The sequence below is a fragment of the Bos indicus genome, chromosome 28, assembly GCF_029378745.1.
Source record: "Bos indicus isolate NIAB-ARS_2022 breed Sahiwal x Tharparkar chromosome 28, NIAB-ARS_B.indTharparkar_mat_pri_1.0, whole genome shotgun sequence".
Taxonomy (NCBI): Eukaryota; Metazoa; Chordata; class Mammalia; order Artiodactyla; family Bovidae; genus Bos; species Bos indicus.
In genome coordinates this window covers 8,139,332-8,157,310 of record NC_091787.1, presented here as the reverse complement: position 1 = coordinate 8,157,310, position 17,979 = coordinate 8,139,332, and the positions used below count along the sequence as shown (strand labels likewise).

General features: G+C 37.5%; 1 protein-coding gene across 8 annotated transcripts in view; it reads left to right on the top strand.

The window, feature by feature from the left end:
• The window catches only part of ARID4B (AT-rich interaction domain 4B), a 138,464-nt gene that overhangs the window by 42,786 nt on the left and 77,699 nt on the right, over window positions 1-17,979 (top strand). For all 8 annotated transcript variants that reach the window (XM_070782177.1, XM_070782179.1, XM_019953929.2 and 5 more), the window contains exons 3-4: window positions 12,165-12,275; window positions 14,821-14,886. In XM_070782177.1, the coding sequence (XP_070638278.1) occupies window positions 12,165-12,275; window positions 14,821-14,886 (177 nt within the window). The remainder of the gene's footprint in view (window positions 1-12,164; window positions 12,276-14,820; window positions 14,887-17,979) is intronic.

Below are 17,979 nucleotides of genomic sequence, written 5' to 3'. Positions count from 1 at the left end.
TTTAAACATTGATTTGTTCTTTTGCTCATTATGTCCAATGGGATAATGAATTTTTGAAGACAGGAAAAATACATTTTGTTTTTTGTATATTCTAGGCGCCTCACCAGGAACTGCCTACTGCTAGTTCAGTTTTGATCTGGTTTGGTTCATTCATTCACTTAACTAGTGTTTTATTGAGTAGTTATTAGTCCTACTTTATTTTTTTTGCACGGCTTGTGGGATCTTAGTTCTCAAGCCAAGTATCAAACCTAGGCCCCAGCAGTGAAAGTGCCGAGTCCTGACTGTGGGGCCTCCAGGGATTCTCTGTCCCTTACTTATTCTTGACTAGTGCTCTGTTTCTTTCTTCTGATTTGGTAAGATATTCTAAGTTTTGAAAAATATGACTGGAAAAAGTAGAGAAGTCTGTTGAAAATAGAAACTATAGTTTTTTTGGTATAAATATATTTTTAATAAGTTGATAAAAGAGTGTAGAGCCAGACCTATAAAGGCCTGCAAGTTGATTTTTTAAAATTGAAGACCAGAGGTTGTATTTTAGTGTTGTTTTCTAATCCTGCTGTAATAATGACTGATGACTTTCAATAACTTTTTAAAATGTTTTTTCCATTGGAAAGATAACCAAAATGCACATCATAGTGGTTTCCTTGTAGAGGAGGCAGGGTCAGTGGTGTTGGGAGTTTTACAGTTGGTGGTAATCTCAAGAGATGTTTTATTACGATATTTCTTTCACATCTTAAACATTCATGACAAATACTTTCACATTAAATAATAAAGTTAAAATGACCATAAAAAAATCTGGTGTTTTACTTCGTATGTCCATATTTCATTATTCCTTATTGGTCTTCTGAAATTTTATATATCGTGACGATTTCACTTAAAATTTGAAACTGGAATTGGTTTCCTATTTGTATGAATAGGATCTAAGTCCTAATTAGCCCAGGACGTTATGGATGCTCAGTAAATGTAGACTTGATACAACATTTTATGTCTTCTTTCTGATGTGTTTGATTAAGACTATTTTGGTTATAGTAATAGAAACCATCTCAATTATTGAAAGCCAAAAAGTGAATTTATTTTATGGCTACTGAGTACCTGCAAGTAGAGAGCCCAGTCAGGTTTGAGGAGAGATTTAACTTTTGGAAAGCTGGCAGAAACTATGTCTTGTGGTTCTCTCAGTCACTTAACGGACACACACGCTCATATGTGTCCCTTTTTTTCTCTACATGTCTGTCCTTTTTTCTTTATTACTGTTTCTCTTTCTTTGCAGACTGGTTTTCTCTCCTCTCTACACATGCCAGAAAATGGCTAACACAGGTTTTTATTGCCTTGCTCTACCAGAAAATTGACAAGTCTTTCAGTTTTGAATTCTTAACAGGGAGAACCTGTTTGGCACACTTTGGATCAGATTGCTGACAATCAGTATAGTCAAATTCTTGACGGCAAAATGTATTCCCAGAACATACCTCTTTGTTAAGAGAAATAATCTGATGATGCTTGTCGCATTAGCAGCTTATTCTTTATAAAACTATATGGACTGTTTTTTTTAACTGTAAAAATTTGATCATCTCATAAGTTATAAACTGCATTTTAGATTTATCAGCATATGACAATTTTATGTGCAATAGGTAACTTTATTATGTTTTTATATTATATAATTTACTTATAAAATATATAAATACACATCATATGTTTACTTTATTACTGTTACCAATTCCACTTTACAAATGTGAAATTAGGCTCAGAGAAGTTAAATAACATGTCCCAAAAGTCACATGCGGGCTTCTCTGGTGGCTCAGTGGTAAGGAATCCACCTGCTAATGCAGGAGACCCAGGTTCGATCCCTGGTCCAGAAAGATCCTTTGGAGAAGGACATGGCAACCCACTCCAGTATTCTTGCCTGGGAAATCCCACAGACAGAGGAGCCTGGCAGGCTACTGTCCATGGGGCTGCAAAAGAGTTGGATGTGACTTAGCAGCTAAACAGCAACAACAAAGCTCACATAGATGTGGAGTTTGAACCCAGGTACTCTTGATTCCAGAGCTCATGCTTTTGACCTCTCAGTATATAAGATTCCTCCCAATTTATGTGACCTTTGTTTTTGAAATGCGAATAATTTTTACCTTAAGGAAAATCCCATTTAGCAGGGCTTAACTAATGTCTTACTTCTGTGGTTCAGTAAATAATTCCTGAATTCCTCTTGTATATAGGTACAATTCTATGACTGGGATATCTAAAGATAAATAAATAAGATGCTGTTTCTGCTTTAAGTTGCTCAATCTAGGAGAGAAGACTGATACAAATTACTAAAATACAATGTGAAATGTTCATCTTCACAGAACCTTTGTACCATTTGGACCAAGAAAGCTAGTATGTAGTATGGCAGTGAGTACTGTAGCATTGTTACCAAAAGGGTTACCTTGGGCTCTGAAATTAGAGTGCATTCTATGGCCTAGAATTTGTTTATTACATATTACGTGGTTCAGTTTCGTTTGCTCACTAGACAAAGAATGGATAGATTTTCAAGCAATCAGAGATTATGGTTTGCTTTTGATGGCTTCTTTCAAGGTCATATCTATCTGTGTATCTGTCTCGTCTGTATATTCTTTTTTGGCTATGCTCTGTGGCTTGTGAAAGCATTAAGTCCTAACCATTGGACTTCCAGGGAATTTACAAGGTCGTATTCTTGAGAAAATAAAACCGGACAGAAACGTGGTTGGTGAACCAGACAGCCATCAGGTGGGAAAACAGCTGTAGTTTCATTAGTGGTGTAATGAGTCCATCGTTGGTTGGCCCAGGACCCAGATCTCTGTGTGAGGCCCAGAGCTCTGACAGAGGTGGAGTCCTGCAAGCTCCAGGGTGAGTCGTCCTGCAGAGCTCTGTCTTGCGCATGGGCAATAGAGCAGAAACTGCGTCTGAGCAGATTGTGGAACAGGACTGTTTTGTTTCTTGGGTGTTGGTCTGTGGTTTCCCAGCTGCTTAAAGGAAGTGGAGAAAATCAGTATGAGATTGAACCTAACATAAAATTGCCAATATTTGACCTTTTTTGATTTAAGAAAAATTGCAGTTTCATATGGTTTCATCTAATATTTGCTAAGTGTTTTACTCAGGACCTGTCAGTCTCCAAAAGTTTCTGAACATGCTACCTAATTTAAAACTCTCAAGCACCCTACACGATCAGTCTACAAAGAGGAAACCAAAAATCAAAGTGGTGGGGTGACATACACCCAAAGACATACCCAAAGTCATTCAGTAAATGAATTGCAGTCTCTTGTTCCAAAACCAGAGTGTGTTCAAATTTGCCAGGGTCTTAATCTGTACGTTGAGCAGTTCAAGTAGACAGCAGCCTTTCTGAAATCAGGTAACAAATAAGTGATGGCTTGTATCCAGAGAGCTAGTGAACCAAGACCCAAACCCCAAGTCCACATGGCCAGACATAAATCATTACAGTGCCAGTTATGGTTTTTCTTTGTGCTTCTGAGTTTTGAACTGGCTGTAACCTTCACTTTTGAACTGTGGTGTTGGAGAAGACTCTTGAGAGTCCCTTGGAGAGCCAGGAGATCCAGCTAGTCCATCCTAAAGGAGATCAGTCCTGGGTGTTCATTGGAAGGACTGATGTTGAAGTTGAAACTCCAATACTTTGGCCACCTGATGCGAAGAGCTGACTCATTTGAAAAGACCCTGATGTTGGGAAAGATTGAGGGCAGGAGGAGAAGGGGATGACAGAGGGTGAGATGGTTGGATGACATCACCGACTCAATGGACATGGATTTAGGTAAACTCTGGGAGTTGGTGATGGACAGGGAGGCCTGGCGTGCTGCAGTTGATGGGGTTGCAAAGAGTCAGACACGACTGAGTGACTGAACTGAACTGAACTGAACCTTCGAGATTATTAAAATTTAAACATTATAAATAAGCATAGTATGTTCTGAGTGATCTACTTTATGCTAAAGTAGATTCATTTGAATAAGGTTTTGATTTCACTAGCAAGATAACAGATAAGTTTAACTTCTCTGAGGGCAAAATAAATTGTCTACCTTTGTGTTACATGGAGAAAGTGCCTTTGCTTTTTGGCACATAGAATAATGTCTTAAATACAGGTGGCACTTAATAAATGTCCTTCCCAGTATATTTCTCTCTTACCTCTTTGCAGATGATGAGCATTCTAGTTAGAATGTCTTGTTTGAGTTATTTAAGTTTCCAGGAATATCCAGACACCCCTCTGTGAATATGTAGGTCTCTGGTTAATAGACGTGGGTCTAAAATTTACTTATAAATAATTTATGGTTCCATCTCACAACGTAACTTAAATTTTAGGAAGAAAATTATTAAATACGTACCATCCAGAGAGGATTCTTGTGCTTAGAGGAAAGGGTTGATTTTTTTTTTTTTAAATATGGAAGAACTTTTACAGTTCAGTTTTTAAAAAAAGGAGTAACTGATAAAGAACACATAATGTGGATGAAAGTGCAGCCTATTATACAGAGTGACATAAGCCAGGAAGAAAAACACCAATACAGTATACTAACGCATGTATATGGAATTTAGAAAGATGGTAACGATACCCATGTATGCGAGACAGCAAAAGAGACACAGATGTATAGAACAGTCTTTTGGACTCTGTGGGAAAGGGCAAGAGTGGGATGATATAGGAGAATGGCATTGAAACATGTAAATTATCACATGTGAAATGAATCACCAGTCCAGGTTCGATGCATGAGACAGGGTGCCTGGGGCTGGTGCACTGGGATGATCCAGAGGGATGGGATGCGGAGGGGGGTTCAGGATGGGGAACACATGTACACCCTTGGCAGATTCATGTCAGTGTATGACAAAACCAATACAATATTGTAAAGTAAAATAAATAAAACTGAAAAATAAAACAAACAAAAAAATAAAACCTAAAAAAAAGAACACATATGAGCAGTTCATAGAAAAAATACACAAATACCCAATAAATACTGTTTAAAAATAGTTTTTTTCATGTATTCAACTTTATAGTATGCAGAATTCATATAATCTCTATGTATGTATACATATATTGGGTTGGCAGAAAAGTTCTTTTGGATTTCTCCAAAACATCTTATTGCTATCTTCAGACTTTGAGAGCAAGCTGCAGACATGATGTCCTTTCATCCCTAAATACGGCAGAGCATAATCCCCAACAAAAAGGACACTCCTCCTTATCGTGCATTCAACTGTCTAAATCAGAAAATCAGCATTGGTATAATACTACTATCCTAGTCTCGAGACCGTTTCAGAGTTCACCAACTTTCCTCATAAATCTTTTTCCTTTTCTGGCCCATGTTCGGTGCAGGAATACACGTTACATTTGATTATCACGTCTCTTCAGAGTGCTTCAATTTGAAAGTCTTTCTGAGTTTTCACTATATTTCATGTCCTTCAGCGTGTTAAGGAATACAGACCTTACATTCTATGCATCTAATTTTTCTCATCGTCAAAATCATTCTTGGCATGTATATCACAGAAGGATGTGCTTTTGCTCTCAGTGCATGGCATCATTCCACCGCTGATAATTGAAACCTATGCCAGGAATGTGTCAGTATCCCGTTCTTTATCACACCTTCACTCATCAGTTCAGGATCTATTGACAACTGTATGAAATCAGTCACCTTCATGATGGTTGCTAAAAGATAATTCTCTGTTTCCATCATTCCTGCTACATTTATTAACATGTTACTGTAAGGAGGCGCTTTCCTCTTTCTACATTTTTTTATTTATTCATCATTCATTCATTTCCTTGTCAATATGGAATCATAGATGCAAGTTTTACTGAGTGGGTTTTGATTTTTTACCTGAATATAATTTACTTACACACACACATCTTAAGTCATTCATTTTTGACATACATATATCCCTAACAAGATTATGGGACAGCCAATGCTTATTTTGATGCTGAAGATTTCCCTCATTTGGCCAGTAGGAGCCCCTTCAAGGTGGCTCCTGTTTCCCTTTGAAATGGTCCCATTATTCACTGAGCATTTCTTTACCTTCTGCCATAAGATGTTTTAGATTCTTCTTGTACTTTCTCTGCCCAATTTTGAAATTAGCTGTTTCTCCAAGGATCCTTGGTACCTTTTGATGTAGTATGGGTTCATCTGTTCGAATTATCTCCATTATTGTTTTAATGCCTCTTTGAGATTGTTGCATATAAAAAGATGGTTTTCATAGATTTATTATCACAGTGTGTGTTTAAATACATTTATTTACTGAGAATTTTAGTATCAAATTTAATATCTTGATTCTCTTTGCTATACTGGCACTGCCTTAGTAATCAATTTGAATGCTTACTGTTTTTAAAAAGTCTACCTCAATAAAACGTTATCTAGCATGTTTTCCTTTTTGAAAAATATATCTTGAGTAACTGAATATTTCTTAGGCAGTGCCAACGTTAGTCATTTGGAGCATTGATTAAACTGTTATCTCTCTGAAACTTGCATATATTGTGTACTGTAGCTCAAGGCACATAAGAGATTACTGTTGATTCATTTGAGTACTTATATATTTCCATGGCATTTTGGCTTCTTGAAGGATTATTATCCACCAATACCTAATTTAAAATTTGCTTATGCTTTTTAGTGTTTCCATGGAATTTAATGGTTTTTAGGTGCCAGTTAGGACACTTGGTAGATTGACTAGAAAAATAATTGTTTAAGCAGTGCTGAGATAACTGTGAGGTAGCTGTTGCCTTGACAACTGGAAAACTGTTCTGTTTGCTAAACAAAGGGATGGTAATTTAGTCATTTAATTTCCTTTTTGGCATGGAGGTAGTTTAGAAAAACATTTTATTTTAGCCTCTGAGATGGTCTGTATTTTTTACCAAAAGCAACAGAACAAAAAAAGAAGGTAAGAGGTTTTTTGTTTTTTTTCTGGTGGTATATATTGTACACCTAACAGGGTTGGTATTGGTCAGAAGTATCTTGGTAAATCTGACATGCTTCTTTGAATATCTCTGCTTTGGATCAAAGTACAGTAGCCTCAAAAGAGAGGTGTATAATCTTGGTAATCTTGCTGCTACACTAAAGGACTCTGATAGACTTTTTCTAGCATCCCCACAAACACTTAACCTCTCCTGCTACTAGATTTCAACATGATTGCTTTATTTCTGAATTGAACAGGGGGATACTATTTTAAAGATTCCTTCTCCATATACACAATTATAGTGGAATCTGTTTTATTTATGTGGGATCTCTTTTGTATAGGACTTAAATATTTTTTTAAACTCACAATTGTACCTCCAGAATATTGAGTAATAACAGCCTTTATTTGGTATTGTATGCTGGGTCCTGTTCTAATAAGCACTTTAAATGTAGCGTTTCAAGCTTCATCCCTGTGAGATAGTCACTATTTATTGTGTCTAGAGGCAAGGTTATCTGGCTGCTCAGTGGTAGATTTGAATGTAAGCCTCTAATTCAAGAGCCTGTGCTCTTAATTACTATATTATACTGGTTCTCATTAATAGAGTCACTCCAAACACACTGGAGAATATAGATAAGTATTACTAAGAATGTTCAAAATAACCCCTCTTCTCAGTGACTAACAGATTATAATATTTTGAGTATTAAATTGAGTATTATAATTGATAATTGTGGGACCCAGATTATGAGTATAAGGGAGAGTTACCACACAGTTATGTCTTCTTTTTTTAATATGTGTGAAATGTTCCTTAGTTTATATTTTAAAAAGTAAAGAGCTACATGCCAAATGTAAAAAACAAAAAAGAAACTTTTTTTTAGAGCAAAACAGGAAAACATACTTTGAATAAAGTATTTTCATTTCCATACCCCTCCTTTCCAGTCCCTTGCTCATAGGTTAATCCCTCTTTAGTAGTTGTCTTTACCTTTAATGTGTATGTTTTTCTGTGTGTATACTGTATCATAGAGAAGGCAATGGCAACCCACTCCAGTATTCTTGCCTGGAGAATCCCAGAGACAGAGGAGCCTGGTGGGCTGCTGTCTATGGGGTCGCAAGGAGTCAGACACGACTGAAGTGACTTAGCAGCAGCATACTGTATCAAATATATCTTTGATTATTCCTGCATTTCTAGAAGCATAAAAAGTATAACAGTTTAAAGATATGTACATATTACCAGTTACTCTGTACTGTGTTCTCATTAGATTTAATGCTAAAGAAATACTATATTCTGAGGAGTAATGACACTGGTTGAAAAAGTGAGAAAAGTGGTTTAACTTTCTCTTTGCCCTAATTTATGATGAGCAGTCATGTAAAATGAGGTTTTGCCTCTCCCATTTTAAAAAGAAAAACAAGGAGGGGGAAAGAGCCTCTTGATGAACGTGAAAGAGGAGAGTGAAAAGGTTGGCTTAAAGCTCAACATTCAGAAAATGCAGATCATGGCATCTGGTCCCATCACTTCATGGGAAATAGATGGGGAAACAGTGGAAACAGTGTCAGACTTTATTTTTCTGGGCTCCAAAATCACTGCAGATGGTGACTGCAGCCATGAAATTAAAAGACGCTTACTCCTTGGAAGGAAAGTTATGACCAACCTAGATAGCATATTCAAAAGCAGAGACATTACTTTGCCAACAAAGGTCTGTCTAGTCAAGGCTATGGTTTTTCCAGTGGTCATGTATGGATGTGAGAGTTGGACTGTGAAGAAAGCTGAGCACTGAAGAATTGATGCTTTTGAACTGTGGTGTTGGAGAAGACTCTTGAGAGTCCCTTGGACTGCAAGGAGATCCAACCAGTCCATTCTGAAGGAGATCAGCCCTGGGATTTCTTTGGAAGGAATGATGCTAAAGCTGAAACTCCAGTACTTTGGCCACCTCATGCGAAGAGTTGACTCATTGGAAAAGATTCTGATGCTGGGAGGGCTTGGGGGCAGGAGGAGAAGGGGACGACAGAGGATAAGATGGCTGGATGGCATCACTGACTCGATGGACGTGAGTCTGAGTGAACTCCGGGAGCTGGTGATGGATAGGGAGGCCTGGCGTGCTGTGATTCATGGGGTCGCAAAAAGTCGAACACGACTGAGTGACTGAACTGAACTGAAAATTATATACGGGCTTCCCTGGTAGCTCAGTGATAAAGAACCTGCCTGCCAACAGAGAAGTTGCGAGTTTAGTTCTTGGGTTGGAAAGATCCCCTGGAGAAGGAAATGGCAACCCATTCCATATACTTGCCTGGGAAATCCCATGGAGAGAGAAAAGCCTGGTGGGCTACAGTCCGCGGGTTCACAAAGAGGCACAACTTAGTGACTAAACAACAACAAAATTATATACACAAATCTGACCATGTACGTTGTGAGTTTTATTTGTTTTTCTGTAGAAATTCATGTTCTGGTTAGCATAGTTTCACTTCTAGACAATTAATGTGTGTCAGTATCCCATTCTATCTGTGTAGCTCCAACCTGTGTTAAAATGCAGGCTTGTTAAACAAATGTATACAGAATTCAGATTATTCATCTGAATAATTAAGAGACAAAAAGTAACTTACCTATAATGATACCAAAAAAAAAAAAAGAGAGACAAATTAAAATCAGGGCATAGATCTTTGCTTTTCTTATGCTCTTTTGAGAAAATAACACTGTTCTAACAATGTATCTAGCAAGTTTTTTTAAACTTCGACTTTCCTTTGCAAGTATTTTTCTAATAGACATTTTCTTCATGTACTTTTCTAATTCCTTTTTTTGTGTTCTAGTGGAGAAGGCAATGGCACCCCACTCCAGTACTCTTGCCTGGAAAGTCCCATGGATGGAGGAGCCTGGTAGGCTGCAGTCCATGGGGTCGCTAAGAGTCAGACACGACTGAGCGACTTCACTTTCCCTTTTCACTTTCCTGCATTGGAGAAGGAAATGGCAACCCACTCCAGTGTTCTTGCCTAGAGAATCCCAGGGACAAGGGAGCCTGGTGGCCTGCCGTCTGTGGAGTCGCAGAGTCGGACACGACTGACGTGACTTAGCAGCAGCAGCAGTGTGACAGAAGGAAAATATTACTCCCTGAAAGTAATAATTTGCCCTCTTGAAATCTGAGTTAATTATTACTCTTTTCTATCTACATGGATTTCCATATGGGTTACAATGTGGGATGGGCTTTGATTTGGAGGAAAAATCACCTTTCTCAATTTCAAGTTGAATAAATCTACTCAGTAAGCATAGTTATTGTTTGCTAATGTTGGAATGTGACCAGTGTTTGATATGAATATTAGTGAAAAGAATACTTAAATGAGTTTATGTGTACTAGTAGTCTATATAATATTACTGTTCTATTCCCACCCCCCTGCCTTTTTGGTTTAGAATTCTCTATAATAAAAGTATCTAAAAAGCGTATCATTTCTTAAATATTTATTTGTTCCTGATTGGGCACGAACAAGTACTTTTAGATCACCTCTGATTCTTTTCTCTATTTCACGATTTCTGGTTCCTCATTAATTTTTATTTAACCAAACTATTTATCTATGAAAATAAAATTTTGCTGGCTAATGAGATAGGAAGTATTAATGGGAGAGGTTGTGAGTTGTGGAGGTTAATGGGCCTTATGGGCATGAAGCAGCCCCTTTATCTGGGCTTCTTTAGCAATAACACAAAATTTATCAATTGAATTGATGTCTTTTTGACAATTTCTGAGTGAAGTGCTGCAAATTCCTGTTCATATTCTTGCTAAAATAAAGCCATTAGCCTGTCTGGAATTAAATCAAAATTTTGACCAAGAAAAGTGATACTTTAAGAGGGCTCAGCCATAAGGTAGAAATGTATTTATTAAATTTAGGTGCAAAGACTAGTACAGAGTTATCAAATTGTAGTTCATGGTATCAGCATATTTTAAAAATAACAATGCAGAAATGATTATCTTGCTATGAGAGTACACTTCTGCTATAGCATAAATTGAAATATAAGCATTTTCTTAAGTAGATTTAAGAAATCATATACTTGATATGTTTTAAGTGTTTTTTAAAAAAATACGTGAGGCAAATGGCCATTAAGGAGGGTGACCTGATATGTTTAGTTGTAACCCCTTTTTTTGGTTTCTGATACCTCCCCATCTTTCAAAAAGTTATTAAAATTATTTGCTGTCTTTATGATAATTTTTGTTACACCATTAGAATATTTTTTTAGAGATAGATCTCGTCTATGTGTATTAGCCAGAACTATTAGAGGTAAATTTATTTTAAGATCCAAATGAAATTGATGTTCTCATTAGTTATTGCTATATATTAGTATTTTTCCACTTTGTATTCTGTGGAATTTCTGCAGGATGTTAATAGATGTTAATTTTAAAAAAGGATTCTTTGGACAAATAGACTGGAAAATGGTGAGACAGAATGGGAATTGATTCAATAAACTGATTTTCCCAGACTCCCAACTCTTTTTTTTTTTTTCTGGTGGTGCATCTTGGTATATTAGTTTTTCTTATAAAACATTTTGGGAGAAGTTACTTGTATAATCTTTCTTTGTCTGTGGAATTGATTAATGTAAGTAGAACCCCTTACAACTATAGCTCCTGAACAGAAAAAGAACCTGATTATAAAAAAACAGCTAGATTAGGACTATTAAAAATTAAATCACAGTGAAAAAGCTTAGAATATTTATTGTAGACGGGAAGTAAACAGTGAATTCATGTCAAAGCAGTTGAGACATTTTGGCTGATTTTTACTTGAGATTTTTCAAATTGGATTTCTTTGTACGGTTTTTAACAATAGTTTGAATCTATGTAGTTTTTCCCTACCCCCTTTGATACTGTTCTACCTTAGAGTCATCTTGATAGGGAGCTGTTCTGAATTTGGGTGGCTGCCAAGATAATAGCCTAAATATGAAAAGAAATTTTCTTTGAGCTTTAAGGATGTTCCTTTTCTTTCAGTGGTTATTTAGTAAAGAAAATTTGAATAAAAGAGTGGATAGAATGATACATACTTGTGATTGAGCTAATTTATATCATGGACCATGTGTGTTTTATGTAGAGGAAAAAAGATGCCTTTGTATCCTCTTTGACGTACATTTTGGTACATGTAAATAGACCTTATGTATTTTACTTATTTTTAAGTTAGAGTATTTTATAGATTGTTCTTGTTAACAATACATTCATGTATTATAACTTTTATAGCTGTAACAGGATTAGATCTGCCAATCTGAAGTCTGATTGGGGGAAAGAACTCAAAAGTTTAAATCTAATAATAAGTTTTTGCATTTTTAGGCGCTTGATGAACCTCCCTATTTGACAGTGGGCACTGATGTGAGTGCTAAATACAGAGGAGCCTTTTGTGAAGCCAAGATCAAGACAGCAAAAAGACTTGTCAAAGTCAAGGTACAGTATATATAGATTTTATAAATTATATATTTAGTATTTTATATCTGAACTTTTATTTGGTGAATGTATTAAGAATTTTTTCTTCTGCAAGTTGAGTGTAGTTTCTAAGAGTAAAGATTGTAAAAATAACTGAAAACAAAGCATTATTTGTGATTCTTAAGTGTTCTAATTGGAATGAAATTAGGTGATCATAATTGGTATTTTGAATGCCATTTCACTACAGACATGGTATTGTTTGTATTGTTAGCCTTTTAGAACTGGAAAGGACCTTAGAAGTCATGTAGTTTAATTTCTTAATTTTATCCTAAGGAAAATGAGGCTCAATAAAAGGGCCAGGGCCTTTTATTTCCAGGATGGTCCAGGGCCATCCTGGAAAATTAGTGACAGAATGGGAATTAGAATAGTACATCAATTTTAAGACCCTTCACCATTTTAACCATGAAATTGAGATGTGGTTTATAACTGATGATGGTGGATCTAGTTGTTGATTCCTTATCTTCTACTTTTCTTGAAAAAATGTTGCCAATTATTTATTGAGTACAAGCTGTGCAGGTGGGAAGGAGGATGGGGATATGAGAATAACCTTGTCTCTTTTCAAGAGATTTATAATCTAGGTTAGCAGATACCCCATAAAATACTGTTTTGAACATCACCAGTAAAACAGCCATAGAGGTGTTGTACTTGAGCTATCAGAACAGCCATAGAGGTGTTGTACTTGAGCTATCAGAGCTTCTTCCATGCTGGTATGCCTTGGTTCTTTCCTTATGCAGGGATATGTTGAAAAAAGCTTCGGGGCTATGCTAATTCACACTGCTGGTTAAGAACCTTTGTGACAGGGCCTTTAAACTAACTGTAAGCCTGTAGGATGCTGATCTGGTCTCCCTCCCTGCCTTCAGGTTTCACATGCTTGGTGTACCTAAGCTCCTGTAGTGCCTTTTCCTGTTCTGACTTCACACGCTGGTGTTCTCTGAGCACTCATTTTTGCCATTACTATCTTGTAGATGAAGAGAAAGTTTTTTGGTTTTTTTTTTATCAGTTTTTTCACTCTTTCAGACAGAGCTCCTGAGAGCACATGGTGTGAATTAGACAGAAATCTCTCCCTTTGGAGAGAGGTGGAACGTCTCCTCAGCAGAACTTGGCCTCCAGATAAGCACCTTCTAACCTGTGCTGGTTAGAAAAGGTGTTCCTTTGGGCAAGAGCCATGTGTTACTCCAGGAAGCATGCTTCACTGGAATTGAGCCGTGATTTGTATTCTCACCTGGGTGTCTCTGTGTAATGCATGATCCTGCAAAACGACACACAGCAGCTGTGCCATTGCTTGCTACCAGTGAAAGGGAGAAAGCAGTCTGTGTGACTTGTGCTGGTAGCACAGAGTGCCAGCCAGTGCCTCGTGTCTCATAAGTAGTGGCTGTCTAAAATTTGTTCTTAGTTCTTTAGACTGCTCTAAAAATCCGTTTATAATTCAAAGCTAATGATTTTCTCAACAGATATGGTAGTATATTTCTGTATCAGTTTGTTTATGATTCAGAGTTAATACATTTTCAACAATTTGTTGATACACTTCTTCCCTATCAGTTTTTATTTATTGAGCATTTATTACATGCTAAGCATTGTATCAGGTATTGAAACTCTAGTATTCTCAAGACCTTTCCTCAATTTTTAAGTGGTTTACTGTCTAAGTGAAGTAAACACATAATTTAAATCAAGTGTAGTAGTGCCATGTGTGAGAAATGTATGGGATGCTGTGAGTACAGGACAGCTCCTTTCGTAGCTGGTGTGTGAGCCTATTTCATAATTGATTACCACACACATCAGATAAGACCACGTTAATGGTTCAGTCCTTGGAAGCTCTTGTTTTATATAGGGGAAACCACCTTTTCTATACTGAGTATTGGAAGCTATTTTGTTTTTACCAACTAATTGAATATTTAAACTTGATCCTTTTATTTTAACATCTAGTGTCCCATTCTCTGATGTCTATACTGACAGTACAGTAAAGTTCTGGATCCGGATGGCCTGAGTTTGAATCTCAGCTCTACCATGTACTAGTTCTGTGATCTTGGACCAGTTGCTTACACTTTGTGTTCCTCTGTTTTCTTAGCAACAAAATGGGAATAACCACCCTACCTAATAAAGTTTTTGTGAAGATGATAGGTTCAATGCTTGAGCTTGATGCTGGACACTCAGCAAATGTGTGTTGCTACTGCTTATTATTAACCGAAGGCTTCACAAAATGGTAGAATACATAATAAACTAAGATCACCACCTCCTTTTTCCTCATTTTTTAGGAAAACAAATTATATGATTAAACTCATAATTAATAGTACTGAATAAACTATAATAAGTGAATCATCAAGTAAATTAGTCTGGGTGTTGTCTATTAAATAGTACGTTTTTCAGTTTCTGCTTAGGGATTGAGATTTTGTACAAACTAGACAGCCATTTGTTTAGATTACTTATTAAAAAAAAAGAATTCATGCATTAATGAGCTTGTGCTGCTTTTTTTTCTTTTTTGGTGGCTAATTAAATTTATAATCTCTAGGTAACATTTAGACATGATTCTTCAACAGTGGAAGTTCAAGATGACCATATAAAGGGCCCACTAAAGGTAATTCATTTATTTATTCATAATAACTGTTTCCCACTGAAGCACTAGAAGTAATAATCTTGATCTTTTAAAAAATTCATTGGTTACTTTGCATTTCAGTTGATAAATATGTTCAGTTCAGTTCAGTTGCTCAGTTGTGTCCGACTTTTTGTGACCCCATGAATCGCAGCACGCCAGGCCTCCCTGTCTATCACCAGCTCCCGGAGTTCACTCAAACTCGTGTCCATCGAGTTGGTGATACCATCCAGCCATCTCATCCTCTGTCGTCCCCTTCTCCTCCTGCCCCCAATCCCTCCCAACATCAGAGTCTTTTCCAGTGAGTCAACTCTTCTCATGAGGTGGCCAAAGTATTGGAGTTTCAGCTTCAGCATCAGTCCTTCCAATGAACACCCAGGTCTGATCTCCTTTAGGATGGACTGGTTGGATCTCCTTGCAGTCCAAGAACTCTCAAGAGTCTTCTCCAACACCACAGTTCAAAAGCATCAATTCTTCAGTGCTCAGCTTTCTTCACAGTCCAACTCTCACATCCATACATGACCACTGGAAAAACCATAGCCTTGACTAGATGGACCTTTGTTGGCAAAGTAATATCTCTGCTTATCAATATGCTATCTAGATTGGTCCTAACTTTCCTTCCAAGGAGTAAGCGTCTTTTAATTTGATGGCTGCAATCACCATCTGCAGTAATTTTGGAGCCCCCAAAAATAAAGTCTGACACTGTTTCCCCATCTGTTTCCCATGAAGTGATGGGACCAGATACCATAATCTTCGTTTTCTGAATGTTGAGCTTTAAGCCAACTTTTTCACTCTCCTCTTTCACTTTCATCAAGAGGCTTTTTAGTTCCTCTTCTAGTTCCTCCTCTTTTAGTTCTGCCATAACGGTGGTGTCATCTGCATATCTGAGATTATTGATATTTCTCCCGGCAATCTTGATTCCAGCTTGTGCTTCTTCCAGCCCAGCGTTTCTCATGATGTACTCTGCATATAAGTTAAATAAGCAGGGTGACAATATACAGCCTTGACAAACTCCTTTTCCTACTTGGAACCAGTCTGTTGTTTCACGTCCAGTTCTAACTGTTGCTTCCTGACCTGCATACAAATTTCTCAAGAGGCAGATCAGGTGGTCTGGTATTCCCATCTCTTTCAGAATTGTCCACAGTTTATTGTGATCCACACAGTCAAAGGCTTTGGCATAGTCAATAAAGCAGAAATAGATATTTTTCTGGAACTCTCTTGCTTTGTCCATGATCCAGCAAATGTTGGCAATTTGACCTCTGGTTCCTCTGCCTTTTCTAAAACCGGCTTGAACATCTGGAAGTTCACGATTCACGTACTGCTGAAGCCTGGCTTGGAGAATTTTGAGCATTACTTTACTAGCGTGTGAGATGAGTGCAATTGTGTGGTAGTTTGAGCATTCTTTGGCATTGCCTTTCTTTGGGATTGGAATGAAAACTGACCTTTTCCAGTCCTGTGGCCACTGCTGAGTTTTCCAAATGTGCTGGCATATTGAGTGCAGCACTTTCACAGCATCATCTTTTAGGATTTGAAATAAAAACTGGAATTCCATCACCTCCACTAGCTTTGTTCATAGTGATACTTTCTAAATGTGTAATTCTCTCTAAATAGGAAAAAAATAGAATTAATGTGCCATAAAACCTATATGACAGTAAAACTTGTGTTCACAAGTGAAATGAACATCAAGGAAAGATTGATTGCTTTTTATTCACTCATCTGTTTTAGTCTCACCATGTTTCACTTACTAAAAGGGTGGAATTTCCAGAAATATTAAGTGGTAAACTAGGGATCGAGTGATACGAGTTCCATGATGATGTGAAAAGTGAGAAAACAAAACATAATAAATCTTCAGAGCTTTTAATTCTTTGAAGCAACTGCTGGCCTATGAAATTTTTTAAGGGTCATTAGGCAGTTATACGGAGAAGGCAATGGCACCCCACTCCAGTACTCTTGCCTGGAAAATCCCATGGATGGAGGAGCCTGGTGGGCTGCAGTCCATGGGGTCGAGAAGAGTCGGACACGACTGAGTGACTTCACTTTCACTTTTCACTTTCATGCACTGCAGAAGGAAATGGCAACCCACTCCAGTGTTTTTGCCTGGAGAATCCCAGGGACGGGGGAGCCTGGTGGGCTGCCGTCTATGGGGTCGCACAGAGTCGGACACAACTGAAGCGACTTAGCAGCAGCAGCAGCAGCAGCAGCAGCAGCAGCAGGCGGTTAAAAGTGATAAACTGTTCATGCATACACATAGAGAGTTTAATTTCTTTGCATTATTTTTTCTTCATTGGCCAGTTATGAATTAAGTGCTACTTTACTTTGCACTAGTGAGCAGGCTTAAAGGAAATATGTGGGTAGCCACTATGTCCTGTTCGGCCCTTGTGAATGTCTGAAACGGACATTGGCCTAGCTGGGCAGATTTTAAGAAACACTAACATAATTGAAGAAACATTTTTAGATGCAAGAAAATTCCTTTCCTAATCAAACAGTACTTTTCAGAGAACTTGATAGATGTCTCTATCTGCCAATTTTTGTTGGTGGTTGTTTTGAAAACTTTTAATTGAATCCCCAGGGCATTAGTACCTTGCATATATAGTAGGCACTGTGGAAGACTAATAGCACTAGTGGTAAAGAATCCGCCTGCCAATGCAAGAGATGTGGGTTTGATCCATACGTTGGGAAGATAGATCCCCTGGAGTAGGGATGGCAACCCACTCCAGTATTCTTGCCTGGAAAATTCCATGGACAGAGGAGCCTGGTGAATTGCAGTCCATGGGGTCACAAAGTCAGACATGACTGAGCACATCTGCACATGGAAGAGTAAAACTTGTAAGTTTTTAATATTGCCTTGTGAAAATCATTTTCCACTTTTTCGTTTTTATAGGTGTCCTCTTTAATGTTATATGCACATGTGTATCACTTGTAGGGATAAAAGACAGAAACATGCACATGTATAATTTGATGTTGGGCTTCCCTGGTGGCTTAGATGGTAAAGAATCTCTATGCAGTCCGAAGACTCAGTTTGATCCCTGGGTTAGCAACATCCCCTGCAGAAGGAAATTGCAACCCACGCCAGTATTC